General features: G+C 54.0%; 1 protein-coding gene across 1 annotated transcript; it reads left to right on the top strand.

The window, feature by feature from the left end:
• The first annotated feature begins 142 nt into the window (after nt 1–142).
• Nucleotides 143–20,868, top strand: TCF25 (transcription factor 25). Its single transcript, XM_066242586.1, has 18 exons — nt 143–388; nt 3,452–3,616; nt 4,584–4,658; nt 5,742–5,860; nt 6,577–6,642; nt 10,261–10,343; nt 11,214–11,344; nt 11,712–11,811; nt 13,151–13,244; nt 14,775–14,867; nt 14,980–15,085; nt 15,750–15,909; nt 17,454–17,541; nt 17,961–18,119; nt 18,272–18,362; nt 18,623–18,702; nt 20,231–20,303; nt 20,628–20,868. The coding sequence occupies exons 1-18, from the start codon at nt 197–199 to the stop codon at nt 20,784–20,786; spliced, it is 2,034 nt and encodes a 677-aa protein (XP_066098683.1). The 5' UTR covers nt 143–196; the 3' UTR covers nt 20,787–20,868.
• Nucleotides 20,869–22,064: the final 1,196 nt, after the last annotated feature.

Below are 22,064 nucleotides of genomic sequence, written 5' to 3'. Positions count from 1 at the left end.
CTCGCGCGAGAACACATCTGGGCACGCCCACTCCTCCGATGCTGCCGGGCACGAAGCGGAAGTTCCGGAAGGCCGTAACGCGCAGACGCAACACGCCAGCCCCGCGCCAGCGCTCTTTAAGTGCGCAGGCGCACCAGCCGCTGTCTTTTCTGCTCGTCTTCTTTCAGTTCGCAGACGTCAGCGGCCGTTGGGTCCTATGTCGCGCCGGGCCCTCCGGAGGCTGAGGGGGGAACAGCGCGGACAGGAGCCCCTCGGGCCCGGCGCCCTGCAGTTTGACTTCCATGATGACGATGATGCGGAAGAAGAAGGACCAAAGCGGGGGCCAGGTGGCCGGCAGACCCGGGGCGCAGGGAAGGAAGGCGTACGAGTCAACAACCGGTTCGAGCTGGTGAGCGGGGCTGCCTAGGATGGGGACGACGGGGGGCGCGGTGTGCCGGGCGGAGGGCATGACGTCACGGGGCGGGGCGACCTGGGGTCCGACCTAGGCTGCATTGGGGGCGGGGCTAATGTGGTGGGCAGGGTCTAAGGTCTTGGGGGCGGGGCTCTGCCGGGTTGAGGCCGCTGCTAGAGGTGGAGCCATAATACCCAGGGATGGGGTTAAGCGTGGTCTGGGCTGCTGCCGAGTAGGCGGGCATGGCCTTACGCTCGGGGGCGGGGCCGCACACGGTGGGCGGGACTTCCCCGATTGTTATTTGCAAGCCAGGCACTTGCAGGCTATATACAAACATTCCCCTCAACTCCTCACAACCCGGGATGTGTCTTGCTTATCGCTGCGTCCCCCACAGCCAGGTGTCTGGCATGGAAAAGTAACACAGTAGGTGTGAATTGAAGGGATAAACTCCCACCAGTGTCTCCTTAGCGCTGGCCCCAGCCTGTACTCTTGCATAAGTGTGCCTTATCTTGTATTCGCTTTCCTGACCTCCTTGTGTAACACGTGCTTTACTCATCTGTGTCTGCTACCCAGTGTGTGCATATAGAGTCAGCACTGGCCTTGACGTTGAGGTTTAGCTTGGCATAGACCTTGTTAGGAACTTACATTCTTTAAAACAATCAGATTCCCAAAAGGGACTAAAAAAGTATTTTTTTTTAAAGGGAGGAGGGAGCATGACTTCATACAGGAATCCAGCACCCAACTTCACCAAGAGACTTTGGTGGCACCATTAGTTGAATACTTGGGAAAGTGTGGTTACCAATTCCTCGATGATCCCCATAATTTAAAAGAAATTTCCATAGGAGTCTTCATTCCAGCTTCCTCCCTTTGCTGCAAGATTGTTGCCAGCCAGACCCCACTTGTGCCCTGTGTCCTGATGCAGCCGTACAACTCTGAGAATCACGCTGTTATTGCTGCTGCTGTGATAGACCCCATTTTGGTAGAATTGTAGCATCTTCAAATCAGATGATATTTTAAAAAAATATTTATTTTATTGATTTTAGAGGAAGGAAGAGAATGAGAGAGAATCAGGAGCATCAGTCTGTTCCTGCATGTTCACTGCCTGGGGATCAAACTGGCAGCCTCTGTGCTTCGGGACAGCGCTCTACCCAACAGAACTATCTATCTGTCCAGGGATCAGGTCTTATTTTTTTTAAAAGTTTTTTTTATTTTAAGGTTTTTGTTTTGTTTTGTTTTTATGGAGACAGAGTCAGTCAGAGAGAGGGATAGATAGGGACAGACAGACAGGAATGGAGAGAGATGAGATGCATCAATCATTAGTTTTTTGTTGCGCATTGAGGCACCTTAGTTGTTCATTGATTGGTTTCTCATATGTGCCTTGACCGTGGGCCTTCAGCAGACCGAGTAACCTCTTGCTTGAGGCAGTGGCCTTGGGTCCAAGCTGGTGAGCTTTTGCTCAAACCAGATGAGCCCGTGCTCAAGCTGGCGATCCCTGGGTCTCGAACCTGGGTCCTCAACATCCCAGTCCAACGCTCTATCCACTGCACCACCGCCTGGTCAGGCGGTGTTATTTTTATAAACAAAGATCTATGGATTTTCTAGACAAACATGTGCAACACACTCCTGAGTTTTATTCTTTTTTTTTTTTTTTTTTTTTTTTTTTTGTATTTTTCTGAAGCTGGAAACGTGGAAATGGGGAGAGACAGTCAGACAGACTCCCGCATGCGCCCGGCACGCCCACCAGGGGGCAACGCTCTGCCCACCAGGGGGCGATGCTCTGCCCCTCCGGGGCGTCGCTGTGCCGTGACCAGAGCCACTCTAGCGCCTGGAGCAGAGGCCAAGGAGCCATCCCCAGCGCCTGGGCCATCTTTGCTCCAATGGAGCCTCCGCTGCGGGAGGGGAAGAGAGAGACAGAGAGGAAGGAGGGGGTAGGGGGTGGAGAAGCAAATGGGCGCTTCTCCTATGTGCCCTGGCCGGGAATCAAACCCGGGTCCCCCGCGCGCCAGGCCGACGCTCTACCGCTGAGCCAACCAGCCAGGGCCTTGAGTTTTATTCTTCTATGGTGGAAATCTCCACTGCTGAAGAATGCAGAACCAGAGAACATGAAATTTGTTCCTGCTTTCTTTTCTTTGCTGCTTTCCAGCTGAGATGTCAGGTCCAGTGGGAACACTGGCAGTGCTTTGGCCTTTCCTTCTCACCAGTTAAAAGTTGCAAGCACGTGGTCCCAATTTTATTTCAAAGTTATCTCAGGGTTGCAGGGTTAGAGTAAATTTTACCCCCTGTTTTTTTTGAGCTTTATATTTCTGAGATGTTCTAAATTGAACATACAATTTTATTTATTTATCTTTGGACTTGAGTATACCAGATGGGGTCCATCAGATCTGCTTACTATACCATGATGGCCCCTCTTATTTATTAATTTATTAGCCGAGGAGTCATAGCTTTCCCAGGAATTTGCAACCACCTCTGCTCCTCCCTTGCCCCTGTCCCCACCATCTCTCCTTGAGAGTGTGTTTGTATGTGCCTTGAGTGCATGTGATCATGTGTGTTTAGTATATAGTGTGTGTTTAATGTGTGATTGTGAGTGTGTGTGTTTAGGGTGTGTGTGTCCTGGGACTTTTTCCTGTTCAATATTGTGATCCTAAGGTTCATTTGTGTGACATGTGCAATGTAGTTCTTTTCACTGCTATGTGAGGGTCCATTCTGCATGATCTTTGTCATAGGTGGTGCTCAGAGCAAGGGATAAATTGTGGTGTTTGTGGATTCTGCAGCATGCCAGCTCTGACATGGAGACAGTACTCCATGGGCCTTGTATGCCCTGGCACTCTAGTGGCTCATCCACTGAAGAAATCATGAACCGGGACTTGCTCAGATGGTTGGCACTGTGGTCTGCAAGGCATAACACATTCATTTTTCTTCCTCCACAACCTCAGCATGGCCTTGAAGGTGCCCACACAATAACTCCTCTTTGCTGTCATTGTGACACGCCTCTCGTAACGACGGCAGAGCTTGTGACCAGGATGTACATATGACACTGTTCTCTCCCCTCCATTTCTGCAGATTAACATTGAGGACCTTGAGGAGGGACTTGTGTTGAATGGCGAGAGGTCCGACGGTCTGTTCACAGATGCTGTGGTGTCAGGGAGCAAAAGGAGGTCCCAGAGTGGAACTGCCGAGCCCAAGAAGGACAGAGAGGTGGCTGACAGGACAGCATCCCTGGAGCAGGTATGGGGCCCTGTGGTAACAAGGGGTGCCCAGCCACACACGCTCTGCTGAGCATTTCCTGAATTTCATCTGGTTGGTTATGCATTTGCCCCCAAACTTCCTGGGGAGTTCTGATCAGATGTGGTTGTCAAGGATGCCGTATCCAGGGTCCCCTAGACAAGGTTCACCAGCATGAAATCCATTTCTCTCTCACTACTTAGTCCCCCTGCTCAGCAGGGTGTGTGCTCCTTGTGAGTGTGTATCTGGAGCTCAGGCCGGGTGGACTGGGGCTTTGGGTGGACATGCCTTGAAGGAACGTGTAGGCCAGTTTAATTTTGTGTTCTACACAGCACACAGGAGGATCCCTCCAGAGACCTTCTGCTCATCTGTTCAATAACTGGTTTGGGGAACCTCCTGGGCTCAAGGGATAATTCTTTGCCCTCCGGGGGCCTTTGGTCAAGAGGGCAACGTGGATGAACTGCCAGCTACAGTTGGGGAGACTTGATGAGCATGGGGGGTTGGAACGGATCAAGCTCAGGGTAGTGGTGGGGCCTCCCAAGGAGTCTTCACCAGTGATGGGAGGAGAGGGCCAGATGAAGGCATGATAGGTTTAGAGGCAGAGGGACTTTGGTTTGGGCCTGGTCTCCAGGTGCCTGAGCAAGGCAGGGAACGTGGTTGACAAAGTGAATGGTGAAAGCAGAGGGATGGTGGGTGGGTGTCAGAACCCTGTGAGCATCACGGGGTCACCAGGAACCCTGTTGTGTGTCAGGAAGAGGTGTGAGAGGAAGGAGAAGGCTGGACTAGAGCCGGAGAGACTGATGGGAGCTGTTGTCCAAGAGAAGTAGGTGAGACCAGAGGACATTCAGGAAGTGGAAGGGAGGGGACACCACGCCTCTATCCTGTGTCTCTCTGCAGCATCTGCTTTGGTTCTCGGGGTTTAAGATCTCATTGTCTCTTTCCATTGATGAAGATGTGCTTCTTTTATTAGTCTAATATGAGTGGCAAACTCCGAAAGAAGAAAAAGAAACAGAAAAGTAAGAAAAACACTACGGGAGAAACCTCGGTATGTTCAGCTGATAACCTGCCCATTGTTTTCTGGGTGGTGTTTTGTTTGCTTGCTTGTTTGTTTGTTTGTAGTACACATATCCTCAAAATTTTATTGTTACATAATAAAACAAAATATGAAGCTTAGAACTGGATCCCTTGGCCTTTTCTCTTATCTGCTCCCTGTTGAAAGTGCTTGCACACGTAATGGCCAGCATCTCTTAGATCTGCAGTTGGGCTCCATGCATTCAAGCCTCAACACAGTCTTTGTAGTTGTAGCCTTTTTGCAGAAAATCGGCTTAGTCTGCCCACCATAGCCACTGCATCTTGTCATCACACCACTTTCCCTGCATATATTTGCAACCGGTCCTTGCCCTTCTTGTCCTGTGTCACTTTGTGGGGTTGGTGCCTGCCACACTTCTTACAGAAAGTCAGGAAGGTTTTAGGGATGTCACCATGTTCACGAGAGTGCTGTTGGCATGTAAAGGAAAGCAGTTTGTTTTTATTTGATATTTTAACTTCTTCCCAGAAGGAGTATAACTAATTCAAAGGTCAGAGAAATGAAAAGGGGAAATGACAAGATTTTGCTTCTGTGTTTGTTCACTTCATTCAATGAGGGTTGGAGCCCCACTCAGCCTCTGAAATGATGCCCGTGGGCAGCAAAGCCTCTCTGCCTGCGGCCCTGGAGCGCAGGCCTGTGTCTGATGCTGAGGTGCAGATGCTCCCAGACGCAGTGTGTTGTCACAGAGAATTTCCATATTGCTCCTGGGCCTCATTTTCCCTCTGTCCCAAAAAGAGGTTGTAGTTTTGTGGCTGTTCAGTCAGAATCTTCAGTCCCAGCCCAGTTACCTGTGGCGGTGAGTACACCTGTGAGACCAGAAAGTGGGCTTGTGACTCAGCCACTGAAGGGCCCTTCTGGTTCTGAGATCCTGTCTATTCTGAGCTTCCAGTTTTGAAGAGTCCTTTCTCAGTTGCATGCTTATTGTCTTTCGGGAAGTAAGCTGTGTAATACTTGTCCTTTGTAGAAATAATCATGTAGTTATTGTTATAACATTGAAATACAGTGAGGGTGGTAAGTAATATTTTGTTTGGGGGCCTTCAGGTAAATGGGCTGGAAGACATTGATCGCATCTTGGAGAGGATTGAGGACAACAGTGGCCCTCACCGCCCTGGCCCACCTCCCCTGAGCTCGAAGAAGCACGTCCTGTATGTGGAGCACAGGTGTGTCCTCCCTCCTGGCTGTCACTGCAGACTCCGTGGTGAGGAAGAATGTTATTAGAGGAAGAAACTTTACTGTCTTTATTTGAAAGTGACAAGAGCTCATTCATTACCAGACATTTAAGAAATAGGAACAGGGAGGTCCATTCCCAAGGACCTTTCACGTGTATGGGAACACTGTTGACGTGAGATGTCGTCCTGTGGTCAGTGTCCATCTCCTGTCCTTGTGGACGTGAATGAACCTTGTCCCCACTGCAGAAGCTGTTCCTCAGCCGGTGTGGACTCCCAGCCTAGTCCAGGTCGTTGGCTGCCTTGATTCGGCTTGAGAGGAGTGGCCAGCCTCAGGTCACCACCTCGGGTGCTTGGTTTTAGAGAAAGTAGTCCTACAAGTTGCCTTTGTTTTACACCAAAATAGCTATTTCTTCACTGGGTTATTTTTTTTTAAGTGTTATTTATTGATTTTACAGAGAAGGCGGGGAGTGAGAAGTATCACCTCGTAGTTGCTTCACTTGAGTTGTTCATTGGTCACTTCTCATATGTACCTTGACCAGGCAAGCCCAGGGTTTGAACCCATGACCTCAGCATCCCAGGTTGATGCTTTATCTAGTGCGCCACCACAAGCCAGGACTCACTGGGTTTTTATGTGACTTTCTAAAATTCCCAGAATCATTGTAAAAGAACTCAATTTCATTTTTCTTTTAAAATTTTCAACTCTCTAGACACCTGAATCCAGACACAGAACTGAAAAGATATTTTGGTGCTCGAGCTGTCCTGGGGGAACAAAGGTAAGATCTGCAAGCTGTGTTCTCAATTAAAGGCGGGGTGTTCTCAGAGCTGAAGTGCAGAAATAGGGTGCTTGGTGCTGAGGGGTCTGAGGGCAGGTCCAGGAGTCACTGGAGCTTGACCGTGGCTGTGGCTGCCGAGCTCACTGCCTTCTGCAGCACACGTCTGAGAACCCTTACGCCCCAAGCTTCTGGCCCTGACGTCTCAGGCAGGCTCAGTCAGCAGCACAGCTGACATGAAGTCTTGGTTCTGGGACAAGTTTGATCTTGGTTAGTGTAACAGGTGTTAGCGGTTGGTGCCCCGTGGTGGATGCAGCAAGTGGGAGGGTCTGTATCTGGGACTTTGTGTGGGGGGTGCGGGCATTCTTCCCGCCACACTCCCTCAGCCCAGTGACTGGCAGCCTTCGCAGCAGCAGAAGCTTTGTCCTTCATGTACATCTTTTTTCTGGTCATAGAACTAAATACATTTTATTTAAAAATTCAAGCAGTTTGCCTGACCAGGCGGTGGCGCAGTGGATAGAGCGTCGGACTGGGATGCAGAGGGCCCAGGTTCAAGACCCCAGAGGGCCCAGGTCTCCAGCCTGAGCACGGGCCATCTGGTTTGAGCAAAAAAGCTCATCAGCTTGGACCCAAGGTCGCTGGCTCCAGCAAGGGGTCACTCGGTCTGCTGAAGGCCCGCGGTCAAGGTGCATATGAGAAAGCAATCAATGAACAACTAAGGTGTCGCAATGCGCAACGAAAAACTAATGATTGATGTTTCTCATCTCTCTTCGTTCCTGTCTGTCTGTCCCTGACTATCTCTCTCTCTGACTTTCTTTCTCTGTCTCTGTAAAATAAAATATAAATTCAAGCAATTCAGCATTGTCTACTTTGACAGCTGTTTTGGGCAGGTTGCTGCGCCTCCCAGGATCACAGAGTTTTGCTGGACCCCACATACCCTGGCTGCCCACATCCACACCCTGGTGCACGGGACTGCACTTGCCCTAGAGGACGGGTGTTTGGCTGTGTCCTGGCTGTGGTCACCCTGCGTCCCCAGCATTTCTAGTGAAATTGCCCAGGGTTGGGTATTCCCAGCTGAGTGTTGCTCAGAAGAGTTGTGCAGCTATGCCCACCTGCCCCTGAGTGTTTCTTCTGATTCGACCAGGCACAGGAGGTTGTAAAGTCAGTCACAGTGTGTACAGAGGAAATCGTCTTGATGTTTTTTTGTTTGTTTGTTTTGTGACAGAGTCAGAGAGAGGGACAGATAAGGACAGACATACAGGAAGGGAAAGAGTTGAGAAGCATCAATTCTTAGCAGCCCCTTAGTTGTTCATTGATTGCTTTCTCATATGTGCCTTGATGCAGGGGTGGGGGAGGTACAGCAGAGTGAGTGACCTCTTGCTTAAACCAGCGACTGTGGGGTCATGTCTATGATCCCATACTCAAGCCGATGACCTCAGGGTTTTGAGCCTGGGTCCTCTGTATCCCAGTCTGAGGCTCTCTCCACTGTGCCACCACCTGGTCAGGCTCATCTTGATGTTTTGACTTTTCTTTGATTATGAATAAGGACTTTTTCCTGTTATTTGCCCACACTTTACTTGCATTTCTGATGGATTTTACTTTACATTTTGCTTTTATTTTTGGTATTATTTTGGATGCAAGGGTTTTGGACTTTCTCTTTTTGGAATATGAATGAAATACACTTTTAATTTAAAACGTTCCTCTCTGAGCCCTAGCTGGTTGGCTCAGTGGATAGAGCATTTGCCCAGCTTGTGGAAGTCTTGAGTTTGATTCCCAGTCAGGGCACACGGAAGAAGCGACCATCTGCTTCTCTTCCCCTTCCTCTTCCCCTTCACCCCCCTCTTCTCCTCTTGTAGCTAGAGGCTTGATTGGTCTGAGGGTTGGCCCTGGGCACTGAGGCTAGGTCGGTTGGGCTGAGTGTTGGCCTCAGGTGCTGAGGATAGCTCTGTTGATTTGCATCGGCCCCAGGTGGGAGTGCCAGGTAGATCCCAGTCAGGGCACACGCAGGAATCTGTCTCACTATCTCCCCTTCTCTCACTTAAAAAACAAAACAAACAAAAAACGTTCCTCTCTGTCACCTGGATGGCCCTGGCCTAGCAGTGCCCCTGCCCCACCCTCACGTCACCCATTTGCCTCTGCTTGTCTCTCCTTGCCACTTCTTGACAGTGCTGTCTGAACTTATATCCGTGTGAGTTCAAGTTAGTAATTAGCTAAGTAATTCTGTGAATTGTTTCTTATTGTGTTGTACTTACTTATTCACTTAAGAGTTTAAGTCATGCTCAAGGGTGTCCTTGAGGAGCCACGGTCCCTCCTAACCCTCCTGCCCTTCGTTCCTCACCTGCTCCCCACGTTTCTCATTGTCGTCTCCAGTGGTCACTCAGAATCTCAGCCACTGGGCACTGCTCTTGGGTTCTCCTGACGTCCCGCTGTGACAGCCTGGCTGGCTGGCCCGCCCTCCCCTCTGTCCTGTCTCCGTGGCCCCCTGCCCCACCTCCCAGCTCAGTCAGAGCTGCCTCAGTGCAGTCTATTCTGTATCGACAGTCCTTGTCGCTTCGCCAGGTCATGTCACAGTTTATCGTAGTTTCTTCAGCTTCTGACTGGGCTTCTCTTGTGCAGCGTCTGCTCCCTGCAGTTTCTGAGCTCACTGGGAGCAGAAACATGCTTGTTAATTCTACTCCCAACACAGGTCAAGTTTTTACTCATTTTTCTTAAGCAATATAGTTCAGATTATCGAAAAAGTTCAGAGAAGAAACTAGATACACATGTGCACATGCCCATCACTCAGCTTAAGAAACAAAACATCCTGCCTGACCTGTGGTGGCGCAGTGGATGAAGCGTCAACCTGGAAATACTGAGGTTGCCGGTTCAGAACCTTGGGCTTGCCTGGTCAAGGCACATATGGGAGTTGATGCTTCCAGCTCCTCCCCTTTCTCTAATGAATAAATAAAATCTTAAAAAAAAAAAAAAAAAAAAGAAACAAAACATCCTGATAGAGCAGAGACCATCCATGCGACCAGGACCTGAGGTCTGGCATCTGCAGAGAGACCCCCAGGTGTGCGCTGGGCGTCCGGCTGTGGAGGGGAGGCCGTCTGAGCCAAGGACAGAGCTGTGTCCACTCACCCTGCTCACTTGTCCGGCTTGCTTTCTCCCAGAAACCGTTGTTGGTGTGGATGGGAGTGTTCTACCTGATTTCTTCCTTTCAAACCTGCTGTTGCGTCTGGGAGTCCCAGGAGAGGGGAGGAGGCAGAGCCCGCCCTCTGCGTGGCCTCGTCCCGCTGTGTCCAACAGACACAGCTCATGTGCGTCCACAGTTCTGCGGGCTCATTCTCGTCTTTAGTTCTGGTTTCAACTCTTTCGTTTTTCCTTCCCTGCCACTTTACTGGGCTGCAAACTTCTTGTTTCTTTTATTTCTGTGGTCCTCCGGTCGTGTAGCTCACAGTTCCGAGTTTTGTCTGGCAGTGGTCGCGGGCAGTTACCCCCGTATCCCCACATTCTGTCCTTGTGCCTGTGGAGGCACAGCTGCTCGCCTGCACCCCGCGTTGAGGCTCCGCTCCCCCAGCCCAGCGGAGGGTGGGCAGCACGGGTGAAGCTGTGCCGTGTCCCTGTGTCCGTCCTTCACAGACCACGGCAGAGACAGCGCGTGTACCCCAAGTGTACGTGGCTGACCACCCCTAAGAGCACCTGGCCCCGGTACAGCAAGCCAGGTAAGGGGCTGCAGAGGAGCGGGGCTTGTGTGGTGGTCAGTGCTGGGCACGGTGGCTGTCCGAGCCCCTTGGGCAGGCTCAGTCCTGTTTGTGCAGAGCCATGTACAGATAGGAGTGTGACCGGGCACCGGCCTGGTGCTGCAGGGGGGCACCCAGTGTGGGGACACAGACACCCCCATGCCAACTGCACCGTAACTCTCCTCTTTTCCTGTGGGTACTGTGTCACAGGTAGCAACCAAGTTCATTTTTAAAATGTGATGTTTTATAGTTTGTTGCAAACTAGTAAGTATACTAGTAATTTAAAGGAACACAGCAACAGTGCAGAAAGGTGTGGGGTGTGGGTAAGTGTCCTGTCAGGGCTGTGTGGATGCGCAGCTGCGCGGCCTGGGGGAGCACCTGGGAGCCCCTGGTCTGCGGCAAGGCATGGGGGAGGGGCTCCCTGAGTGTGGGCAGAGACAGGTGCGCGTCAGCCGTGTGTCCCACAGCATGTGGCCTTGGTGCAGCTGTTGGTAGAGGGCGGGACAGCAGTGACTGAGAACCACTGACCTGTCTCGTGAAGCTGCTGAAGGGAGAGGGAGTTTCCAGGTTGATCAGCAGAAACGACCCCGACCTGCGAAGCTGGGCATGAGGAGCAGGGAGAAGCGGAGTCTGGCTAGGGTCAGGGTCCTGTCGCCTCCGTGCCTGCCGGGGGTGGTGTTCTGTCCACACCCCTGCGGGGGAAGGGCAGAGAGGGTGCAGGCAGTCAGCTCTGGCACCTGCGACAGCGCTAGGCCGGTGGGACCAGCGCTCCGGGGCGGCAGCTTGAGCTGAGTGTGCACAGAGGTTCACCACCAAGAGCACCAGGAGGAGCTGACGTGGCGTTCTCCCCAGGCCTGTCGATGCGGCTGCTGGAGTCCAAGAAAGGCCTGTCCTGCTTTGCGTTCGAGCACAGCGAGGAGTACCAGCAGACGCAGCACAAGTTCCTGGCCGCTGTGGAGTCCATGGAGCCCAACAACATTGTGGTGCGCAAGTCCCTCAGGAAGTGCCCGGGTCCCAGGGACCCTGCTCAAGGGCACAGCGCTTCTGAGGGCCTGCGGCTGTCTTCCAGGGTGGGGCCTGGGCCTGGGCCTGGGCGCGGGCGCGGGAGGGTTGAGGTGGAGACACCTGGGCACACAGAGTCCCGGGCTGCTACTCGTCAGGTCAGGGATTTGACTTCACAATGGGGTAGGACACTGTTGGAGCTGGTGGCATTGTCACTCCCCCAGTGATGGTGTCCCTAAGGCTTAGGTGTCTGAAAGGAAGAAGTGCCCAGGGTTCTGGAACCTTCCTGGGTGTGGTCCCTGCAGGGCCTTGCTTGCTGCCCTGGTCAGCGTGCCTCTTGCCTTGTAGGTTCTGCTGCAGACAAGCCCCTATCACGTGGACTCTCTGCTGCAGCTGAGCGATGCCTGCCGGTTCCAGGAGGACCAGGAGATGGCGCGGGATCTCATAGGTGAGAGCCGCCCTCCCCCGTGCGTCCCCTCTCGGGAGGGTCTCAGAGGGGGCAGCACAGATACCCTTTGATAATATGACTGGGATGCAGATGGGTTTGCCAGGATCTTGTTAAAATAACAACTTTATTGAGATATAATTCATATGTAAAATTTACCATTTTAAAGTGTCCTGTTTGTTGGGTTTTTTTTTTTCTTAGATTTTGTTGATTTTTTTTTAGAGAGAGTAGCGAGAGAAAAAGGGGGGAGAAGCGGAAAGTATCAACTCAGAGTAGTTGCTTCTTGCATGTGCCTTGACCTGGCAAGCCCAGGGTTTTGATCTGGGACCTCAGCACTTCAAGTCAGCACTTGATCCACCGTGCCACCACAGGTCAGGCTCATTGGTTTTTTGTTTTTGTTTTTTTGTATTTTTGTATTTTTCTGAAGTGAGAAGTGGGGAGGCAGAGAGACTCCTGCATGTGCCCGACCGGGATCCACCTGGCATGCCCACCAGGAGGCGATGCTCTGCCCATCTGGGGTATTGCTCCGTTGCAACCTGAGCCAGGCCATGGAGCCGTCCTCAGTGCCTGGGCCAACTTTATTCCAATGGAGCCTTGGCTGCAGGAGGGGAAGAGAGAGATAGAAAGGAGAGGGGAAAGGGTGGAGAAGCAGATGGGTGCTTCTCCTGTGGGCCCTGGCTGGGAATCAAACCCAGGACATCCACATGCCGAGCTGATGATCTGCCACTGAGCCAGCTGGCCAGGGCCAGGCTCACTGGTTTTTAATAAGTATCAGAGTTGTACAGCCTCATGTATCCTAGATCGTTTTCATTACTTATAAAAGAAACCTCAGCTCGGTCACCTCCCAGCCCCAGCCTTAGTCCCTGCGACCTGCACTCTGCTTCCTGTCTCTGCACTTGCCTATTCTGTACATTTCTCATCCGTGGAGACATGGGAGCGTGCCTGTCTGGCTTCTTCACTGGCCAGTGTCTCTAGGCTGAGAGGTGTTCCATTGTGTTGTGGACCCCCCATCCCTCAGCAGACACAAGGGGGTGTCCCACGTGTTGGCCCTAGTTAACGAGCTGCTGTGAGGGGCCTGGGCATGTGGGTTTTGTGAGGACGTGTGGTTGCGTTTCCCTGTCTGGACTCTGGGTGTGGCCAGCTCAGACCCCTGTGGGTAAAGTAAACACAGGGTGGCCTCTGTGACCCCCAGGGTTACGTTCATGCTCTGTCACTTCCCCAAATCCTAGTTACCTAACCTCCTTCCTTCCAGAGCTTTCCTTGTTGCAAGCCACAGAGGACGGGGTTGCAGTTGCCGCACGGTGGCTGTGACGCCCTCCCCTGGTGTTTGTGTGGCCCGCAGAGAGAGCCCTGTACAGCATGGAGTGTGCCTTCCACCCCCTGTTCAGCCTCACCAGCGGGACCTGCCGGCTGGACTACCGCAGACCCGAGAACAGGTGAGTGGCTGTCCCAAGGGGTTTTGCTCTTTGTCTTGGATGTTGAAGCTATCACAGGTGATGTTAGAACCAGTGAGGGGAGTGGGAGCAGGGGGCATGGGCTGTCTACAAGGGGTCCACCAGGTGGCTTAGACCTGGTATCACATTGTGTTCAAAGCTTCAGTGCAGAGGGACTGGGCCCAAGAATGGGCGGCCTGGCTGGTTGGGGTTAGATTTGTCCATGTTAGAAGTGAGCCTAGGAAGCCACTTCACTGTGATAGGATGCATAGTCATGTTCCCTTAGATCCATGATGGTGAACCTTTTAATAAAAACTGCCCTCCGCCTGACCTGTGGTGGCGCAGTGGATAAAGTGTCAACCTGGAAATGCTGAGGTTGCTGGTTCGAAACCCTGGGCTTGCCTGGTCAAGGCACATATGGGAGTTGATGCTTTCTGCTCCTCCCCCCTTCTCTCTCTCCCCTCTCTATAATGAATAAATAAAATCTTAAAAAAAATAATAATAACACTTTAAAAAAAAAAAAAACCGCCCTCCTTGGGACCAGGTTGACCAGCACAGCAAAAGTGGGCGGTTTTTATTAAAAGGTTCACCATCACGGCCTTAGATCTTTCGACAAAAGGATCTGTGCTCCACGAGATTAGAGTGCTCTGCCATGCTTTGTATGTGAGTCTGTGTGTGATTCTTAACTGAGTGGTTCAAATTTAGCCTGATCTGTTCTGCAGTGAGCGCTGTGTGCAGGTAACCCTCGTGTCTTGCAGAAACTTCTGCCACTCTAAACACCCTGCTCAGGCCCTGAATAGCCTCAGCAGCCTCCTTGCTGACCTTGGCCTGGCCTTCAAGGCCCTGGTTGGGTGGGCATGTCCTCTGTTCTGGGGGAGTTCCCCTCCCTCTCCTGTTGTCTCTGGCCGTCCCTGGTCATCCACAGTGTGGGGCATTTTCCCACCTTGAAGTCACATCCGGGTCCCAGGCTGACATCACCCGCTGTGCCGGCTGCACATGGGCCACATCTGAACGTTCTCCACTGGTTGTTTGTTAGCCTTGTCTCTTCAATTAAATTCTTAGTTCTTTGGTTCTTTGAGAAATATTATAAGTTACTAACATTTCCAGCATTAACTGGGCAGTGGATATTGATAAAAATAAGATCCCCTGGGATCATTCCAGTCATAAACTTGATGCATCAACAACAGAGCTGCTATAATGGTTGAAATGTGAGGATAAAGTAAGGCTGTGATGACAGTAGATTTTAACTCTCCTTAGATGATAAATGGTTAAAAAAAACTCTGAAGACAAAGGTTTGAACTGAGATATAAGCTTGGTTTTCTGTATATGGGAACACACGCGACTCCAACAACAAGCAGAGCATCACCTTCTCTGCAGACACAGAACATTCTTGAACATTCGTGGTGATTAGGTCACACAGGAAATGCTAACGAAGCCAGCAAGAGAGGATGGGCAGTGCTTGATGAGGCGCCTGGGCGATGTGGCCTTGCCACCTGCTGTCACTAAATTCACGAGGAACTGTCTTGGGTGTAGGAGCTTCTACCTGGCCCTGTACAAGCAGATGAGCTTCCTGGAGAAGCGGGGCTGCCCACGCACGGCGCTGGAGTACTGCAAACTCATCCTGAGGTAGGCGTCCCGGCCGCGCGTGCTTGCTCAGCTGCAGGCCCGCGGCACCCGAGGGCCCACTCTGGGTTTTGTCTCCCTCTGCCCTCCCCTGCTTGCCTGCTGCCTCCGGAAGCCTGGAGCCAGACGAGGACCCCCTGTGCATGCTGCTGCTGATCGACCACCTGGCCTTACGGGCACGCAACTACGAGTACTTGATCCGCCTGTTCCAGGAGTGGGAGGTAGGTGCGAGGGGGCCGGCGTGGGCACTGCCGCCCCTGTGCGTCCAGAGACGGCCGCGGGACACCACGGCGAGTCCTCTGTCTTACAAGACAGGAGCTCCGAGTAGCCATCTCAGTGATGAGATCGACTGTTGAGTCACAGTCCTTGGGCTCAGGTCACCTGACTTGACGAACGTCCACAGCACAGAGGACTCATGCTAGCAATTTGGACCTTTCAGGGAAGCCGTAAAGTGCTTCATTTAAGTAAGAATGGGAAAGCTCTCACTTTAGTAAGGAAAGGAAAAAACGGTGTACTGATGTTGTTAAGATCTACGTGTGAAATGTGAAGAAAGAAATTTGTGCTGTTTGTGCTGTGGTACCTCAAACTATCATTTCACTTGATTGTTGTTAATCTCTTACTCTGCCTTATTTATCAATTGAACGTGGTCACAGGTGCCCGTGTGCAGGAAGGAGCACAGCGTGTGTCAGGTTTGGTACTAGCCATGGTGTCAGCCACCCACTGAGTGTCTTGGAGAGTCCCTCACGGATAAGGGGGACCACTGTGTTTGTCGTTCTGCAAGGAGAAAACCCCTCAGATGTGAGGTTGTCCTTCGCACCCTGAGCACTGCAGAGATGCTACCTTGTGCTTGCTGTCTGAGCGTGGCCTCGGGCTTTACCCTCACAGGCTCACCGGAACCTGTCCCAGCTCCCAAACTTTGCCTTCTCTGTGCCGTTGGCGTATTTCCTGCTGAGTCAGCAGGCAGACCTCCCCGACCAGGAGCTCAGCTCTGCCAGGGAAAAGGCCTCTCTCCTGGTGCGACAGGCACTCATCATGTTCCCAGGAGGTGAGTGCCTGGTCAGACCGCCCAGCCCCTGTCAAAGCTGGGAAGGAGGAGCCAGAGCTGACTTTGGTCTCAGCGGCCTGGGGTTTAGGATATCTTTTTTTTTTTTGGTATTTTTCTGAAGTTAGAAACGGGGAGGCAGTCAGACAAACTCCCGCATGCGCCTGACCGGGATCCACCCGGCACGCCCACCAGGGGGCGACGCTCTGCCCATCTGGGGCCTCGCTCTGTTGCATCCAGAGCCACTCTAGCGCCTGAGGCAGAGGCCATGGAGCCATCCTCAGCGCCCGGGCCAACTTTGCTCCAATGGAGCCTCGGCTGCGGAGGGGAAGAGAGACAGAGAGGAAGGAGAGGGGGAGGGGTGGAGAAGCAGATGGGCACTTCTCCTGTGTGCCCTGGACAGGAATCGAACCCCCCAGGACTCCTGCACGCCAGGCCAGCGCTCTACCACTGAGCCAACTGGCCAGGGCCTAGGATATCTTTGATGTTGGAAGTTTGTTTGACAAAAACTTACCGTCTGAAGAAGGTGGCGTTTTCTAGGGATCAGGAAGTAAGTCCCTGCACGGCGGGATGGGGTGAGGGGACCAGTCAGCCAGCAGGGCTTAGCGTCTTGTCTTACCATCCTGCTTCTTACCAGTCTGAGGGACTGAGACATCGGATTGTCCCGGCGCCTCGTGGGTGTCCTTCCCGTGGGGGTTGGTGTGCAGACAGAGGCCTGTGCTCTTGTCCACTGGGTAGCAGTCAGCAACTTCCTGCACATCCTCACAGGGGTCTGTGACCTGGGGAAGGAGCTCAGTGTTGTCCACCCCTTGAGGCACATGCAGCTTCACAAGGAAGCAGCAGCCAAGGTTCCCACCTCGGGCTCATGTCCAAGGGCAGGGAGACAGACATGGTGTGTGATAGGGTGTTAGAGAGAAAATAAGGGCCCAGATGGGGACTGTGAGGCCTGGGGCCTGGCTAAGGCGAGGAAGAGGCCGAGATGCCAGGCTCCCAGCACTCCACATCCTCAGCCCCAGCCCTGCTTGGATGCCTTGGCCTGGATCACTCTACACACACGGGGCTGACCAATAGGTCATAGGGAACTGACCCTTCCCCATCTGGCTGTTGGAGTTGTGGCTCTTCATATGGAGGAGGGTGGTCTGTACTAGGTCCCCTGCCGGGTGGTGATTGCACACCGCGAGTGGATTAGAGGTGTGGGTCTGGAACCCCTGCACTGCAGAGCTGCCCATCAGTGCAGGCTGCTCGCTGACTCAGGAGGTCCTCGTCCTTCATCTGTGAAGCTGCCTCTGGGCAGTGCATGGGGCAGGAGCGTCACGCTGCCCGGAGCAGTCTCGCTGCGCCTGGATGGAGCTCGGGAGTGGCCTCAGCCCATCCCCGGGGAGCCCTTGGGAGACTGGACTCTGTGGAGGGTCTGCCAAGGTTGTGGGGTGTGGTCTTTACTGTGAGAATGTCCAACACCTGAGCATGAGGGGTGGTGGGTGAGTACCTGCAGATTCAGACGGGGCCACTGGGCATGCGCAGTGACACGGGGACTCTGCCTCCTGCAGCTCTGATGCCCTTGCTCGAGTACTGCAGCGTACGGCCGGACGCCGCCGTCGCCAGTCACCGCTTCTTTGGACCCAGTGCTGAGATCAGGTAAAGACTGAAGGACGCCCTGCGGGGTCACTGCCCACGTGTGCGAGGTGGGGGCGTTTGTCTCCCTGCCAGGTGCTGTCTGCATGTTTGTGGGGGCCTGGGTCCCATGTGGTGTGGAGGCCTGCAGCCCAAAGCACAAGGCTTCCTGATGCGGGGGACAGGGCATGGGGACCCCGTGTCCTCTTTGTATTTTATGTTCTGTTACACTCATACTTAGTGAAGACCACGTACAGTATACAGAAGCAGCACCCGTGTGCCAGACCCCTGGGCAGTGCCATGTCCCAGGGTGGTAGCCCCCACTCAGCCACCTCTGTTCACTTCAGGCTTTGGGCACACTGTGGACATAACCCATGGTGCCAGAAGGCACTGGAGGTCTGGACCTGGCAGGGAGTGTGCTTACAGGCCCTGCCTTCCCACAGCCAGCCCCCTGCCCTGAGCCAGCTGGTGAGCCTTTACCTCGGGCGGTCGCACTTCCTCTGGAAGGAGCCCGCCACCATGAGCTGGCTGGAAGAGAACGTCCGTGAGGTCCTGCGGGCAGTGGATGCTGGGGACCCCGCCGTGGAGGAGTGTGAGAGCCGGTGAGCCTGGGGCTGGGACTGCCGGACAGCACTTGGCCTCATGGGTCCATGCGAGAAGAACAAGGCCTGACCGCATGGGGATCTCAGTCACGGATGTGGTGGTGGGGTGGGCACTGTTCCACGCATTGTCCATTTTTCTCCCCGGGCCCCAGGCGGAAGGTGCTGTACCAGTGTGCGCCCAGAAATATCCACCGTCACGTGGTCCTCTCTGAGATCAAGGAAGCGGTTGCCGCGCTGCCCCCGGTAAGGAGCAGGGCTGCCCACGGAGCAGGTGTGAGCTGGGCTCCTCAGGGCCCGCAGCTGTAGCCTGCTGCTCTGAAGGGACATCCTGGGTGAAGACATCGGCCTTGCAAGTCGCCCAGAGCCTTCTGGGCAGTGAACAGTCTGGCTGTGGGGCCAGCTCCCACAGAAGGCCCCATTCAGACCAGGACCAACTGATGGGCTGTGGGGAGGGCCAGAGGGGCAGTCTCCCCTGCATCTCTACTCCCTGGCCCTTTCTGCAGGACGTGACCACGCAGTCTGTGATGGGCTTTGACCCTCTGCCTCCTTTGGACACCATCCACTCCTACGTCAGGCCAGAGAGGTACCTGTCCACCTGCCGCTTGCTCCTTTGCGTTTTGGTTCTGAGGTCAGGGCTTCAGGCCCTGGACTTGCTGCCCCTCCAGACACAGGCCCTCAGAGCAGAGTGATTTGGGGCCATGGTCAACTTTCACAGGCGTGGCTACCTTTCATCTGTCTGACAGGGTCATTGCTCGGTCAGGCTCTGTAGCAGGTGCTGCACATGCAGTGAAGAACAAAAATGAGGTCGTCTCTGCTGTGATGGCAAGTAACCTGCAGTGGGGGAGACTTGTCAGGTGTTGTCTGGAAACTGCCACCAGAAACTTCCAGGAGAGAGTGGTTGGCACACGGGGGTGTGCAGGCCTGGGCGCTGGGCCAGGAGAGCAGGCCAAGTCCACAGCTGCAGGGCGTGTGTGCGGCTGCTCTTCCTCCTGGCCTTGAAAGCCGAGCGCTGGCCTTCCTCTGCCCCCCCCCCGCAGGGCCCCAGAGTCGGAGCGTCACAACGGATCGTGCATTAGGGGACCTGAGCTTTCAGACCTCAGTAGACACAGTTTGTACAATGAAGTCCTTTTTTCCCCCACCGAATTATAAAAGTTGGATTGCATGTTCATAGGTTAACATAACAGCTCCTTCCCAGTTAAATTTTCTGTATACGATGAAATTATTGTTGGTGTCATGGGTTCAGAGGAAAACTGACATGCTGGACATGGGCAGCACTGCAGACTGTAGGACCCCACCCTCAGCCAAGCAGACCAGGAGTGTTCACTGCGAAGGTCTCCCCATCTTCTTTTTTTTTTTTTTTTTTTTTTTTTTTTTCTGAAGCTGGAAACAGGGAGAGACAGTCAGACAGACTCCCGCATGCGCCCGACCGGGATCCACCCGGCACGCCCACCAGGGGCGACGCTCTGCCCATCCTGGGCGTCGCCATGTTGCGACCCTCCTGGGTGTCGCCATGTTGCGACCAGAGCCACTCTAGTGCCTGGGGCAGAGGCCACAGAGCCATCCCCAGCGCCCGGGCCATCTTTGCTCCAATGGAGCCTTGGCTGCGGGAGGGGAAGAGAGAGACAGAGAGGAAGGCGCAGCGGAGGGGTGGAGAAGCAAATGGGCGCTTCTCCTATGTGCCCTGGCCGGAATCGAACCTGGGTCCTCCGCACGCTAGGCCGACGCTCTACCGCTGAGCCAACCGGCCAGGGCTCTCCCCATCTTCTTGAGCTGGGCTGCTATGTCACGAGGAGGCTCTTCACTGAGTGCTTCACCTGAAGTCTCCTGAGGTGACCAGTTTATACTTTAACTCTACGTACTGAAGAAATCACGGCTTTTCTCATAAGCAAGGCACCTGTCCACTGGCAGATGTTCAGCCTGGCTGTGGTGGGCCTTGCTTTCACTATGTTCAACAAGACGGGTTTTGAAGGGCCCGCCCCCCACTCTGGAGCAGTCTCCCCCATTGCCTCTGCTGCCAGCAGCGCGCCCCAGGCTGACCCGGAGTGGTGACTGCCTGTCCCAGGGGCTGCCTTCCTGTCCCTGCCTTGTTTCCAGACTGTTCCTTCTTTCAGGTTGAGTCCTGTCAGCCACGGAAACACCATCGCCCTCTTCTTCCGGTCCCTCCTGCCCAATTACACCGCGGAGGTATGTGAGCATGCCCTGGCCTCTCCCCGCGAACTGGGTCCAGGTGGTGTGTTCAGGTGTGACTGCCGAGAGCCAGCACTGTCAGCAGCAGAGGTTTCCACTCAGCCTAGCAAGCTGGGCACACCCGCCTGAGCCTGTAGCTGCCAACTGGACAAGATGCCCCTTAGTCAGTAAGGCTGCCGGACCCCACTCTGGTGGCCTGGTCTTGTTAGTTGTGTGTTTGGCTCCTGGGACTCCTCGCTTCAGTGCGTCCCCAGTGAGCTCAGAGGGTGTGCTCGTCCCTTGGCCCAGACAGCCCTGCTCAGACAGGTCTCCTTGCCATAGGGAGAGAGGGCAGATGACGGAGGGGCCGAGGGACTGGACCACATCCAGGGCTTGAACAGGCTGATGCTGGCCGTGCGGGACATGATGGCGACTTTCCACTTCCACGACCTGGAGGTTCCACGCGAGGACCACGCCGAGGGGGATGGGGAGTGGGACTGAGCACACACATACAATCATGTTCCTGATTTGTCTGGTCAGAACTGACCAGTTCCCCGAAGTAAAAATGCCATGTCCGCCTGCCTCCCCTGTCTCCTGTGAAGGTGAACGGCTGTCCCTATGCTGTGACAGGTGTGCTGTAGCAGGCTGTCCCTGTTCTTTCCCAGGCTGGGCCAGTGCCCAGGGCGAGGCAGGTGCGGCCGGGTGTGCTTCTGTCGGAGTCTGGGATGGGCTGGCCCAGGGTGGGAGGGCTGGGCACCCCAGGTGCAGTCTCCATTCCGACAAAGTGCCTGGACTCTTGGGAAACCCCAAGTTGGAGTGCCTGAGAGGTGGCAGCTCTGGGGAAGGGATGGGGCATTTGATCCTTGGGACAAGCTCATCACCTGGGGCAGGTGCTGGTCCACTTGATTGGCGGCTGAGAACTACACAGGGCTGCCTGTGACTCAGGAGCCTGTTTGGTTCTGAAAGGATCCAGGGCCCTGAGGTTGTGAGCTGGAGGTATTCTGTCTACAGGGCACCCTGTGGGCCCTGCCCTCCCCAAGTTCAAAGGAAACTAGACTGCCCTTGGACCAAGGACACTGACCTAGCTCTGGGCACCCTTCATGTGGTTCCACTGTGATGAGAGTCAAGGGGCCGACTGCAGACCCTGCATGGCGGTGTGTTTCCTGGCCCTTGGGGGACCTCTGTGAAGAAAGCAGGGCCAGGGGCCCTCTGGTCAGCCACTGACCCCCTCCCTTGCTGGCCTGGCCATGGCTGGACATAGGCACCCGTCCCTCCGTCGAGAAGCTTTTCCCTGTGGATCTCCCTCGCACAGTGACTGCTGTGTGCCGTGCCCTGTTCTCAGTGCTGGGGGACAACAGAGAGCAAGACTGAGGCGCTTCCTGCTCTCAGCTGCTGGGTGTGGGTCAGGCACTGACTCGGGGAGACCTGCTCTTGGAACACTGTGTCCATTGCCAGTCCTCGTGCCATTTCCCGGGGCACTGGAGATCTAGTGATCCAGCTGGCCTTTGGATTACCTGAGATTTCTTTAGACATTTCCCCATAACCAATCACAGAGCTGACTTTCTCCAGCGCAGCGATACCTGCTGTTCCTTCCCATGGAGTCTCCAATGGTTGGTCCAGTGAGAACCAGCTGAGGAGTCCTGAGGCTGTACCAGGCAGGAAAAGGGATATGGTCGCCTGCAAAAGGATGCCCTGTTCTCATGACCTTTGAAGTCTCAGGCTTGAGGGGGAGGGGACATGGGCCACCTCAAAGGCCTCATTTATAAAGCCTGAAATATA

Source organism: Saccopteryx bilineata, chromosome 9 (genome assembly GCF_036850765.1).
Source record: "Saccopteryx bilineata isolate mSacBil1 chromosome 9, mSacBil1_pri_phased_curated, whole genome shotgun sequence".
NCBI classification, from domain to species: domain Eukaryota; kingdom Metazoa; phylum Chordata; class Mammalia; order Chiroptera; family Emballonuridae; genus Saccopteryx; species Saccopteryx bilineata.
This window is presented reverse-complemented; position numbering and strand designations above follow the sequence as displayed.

Coding starts and splice junctions, on each gene's coding strand:
- TCF25 (XM_066242586.1), top strand. CDS start 197: ATGTCGCGCCGGGCCCTCCGGAGGCTGAGGGGGGAACAGCGCGGACAG. Junction 389..3,451: donor TCAACAACCGGTTCGAGCTG/GTGAGCGGGGCT, acceptor CCATTTCTGCAG/ATTAACATTGAGGACCTTGA. Junction 6,643..10,260: donor GCTGTCCTGGGGGAACAAAG/GTAAGATCTGCA, acceptor CGTCCTTCACAG/ACCACGGCAGAGACAGCGCG.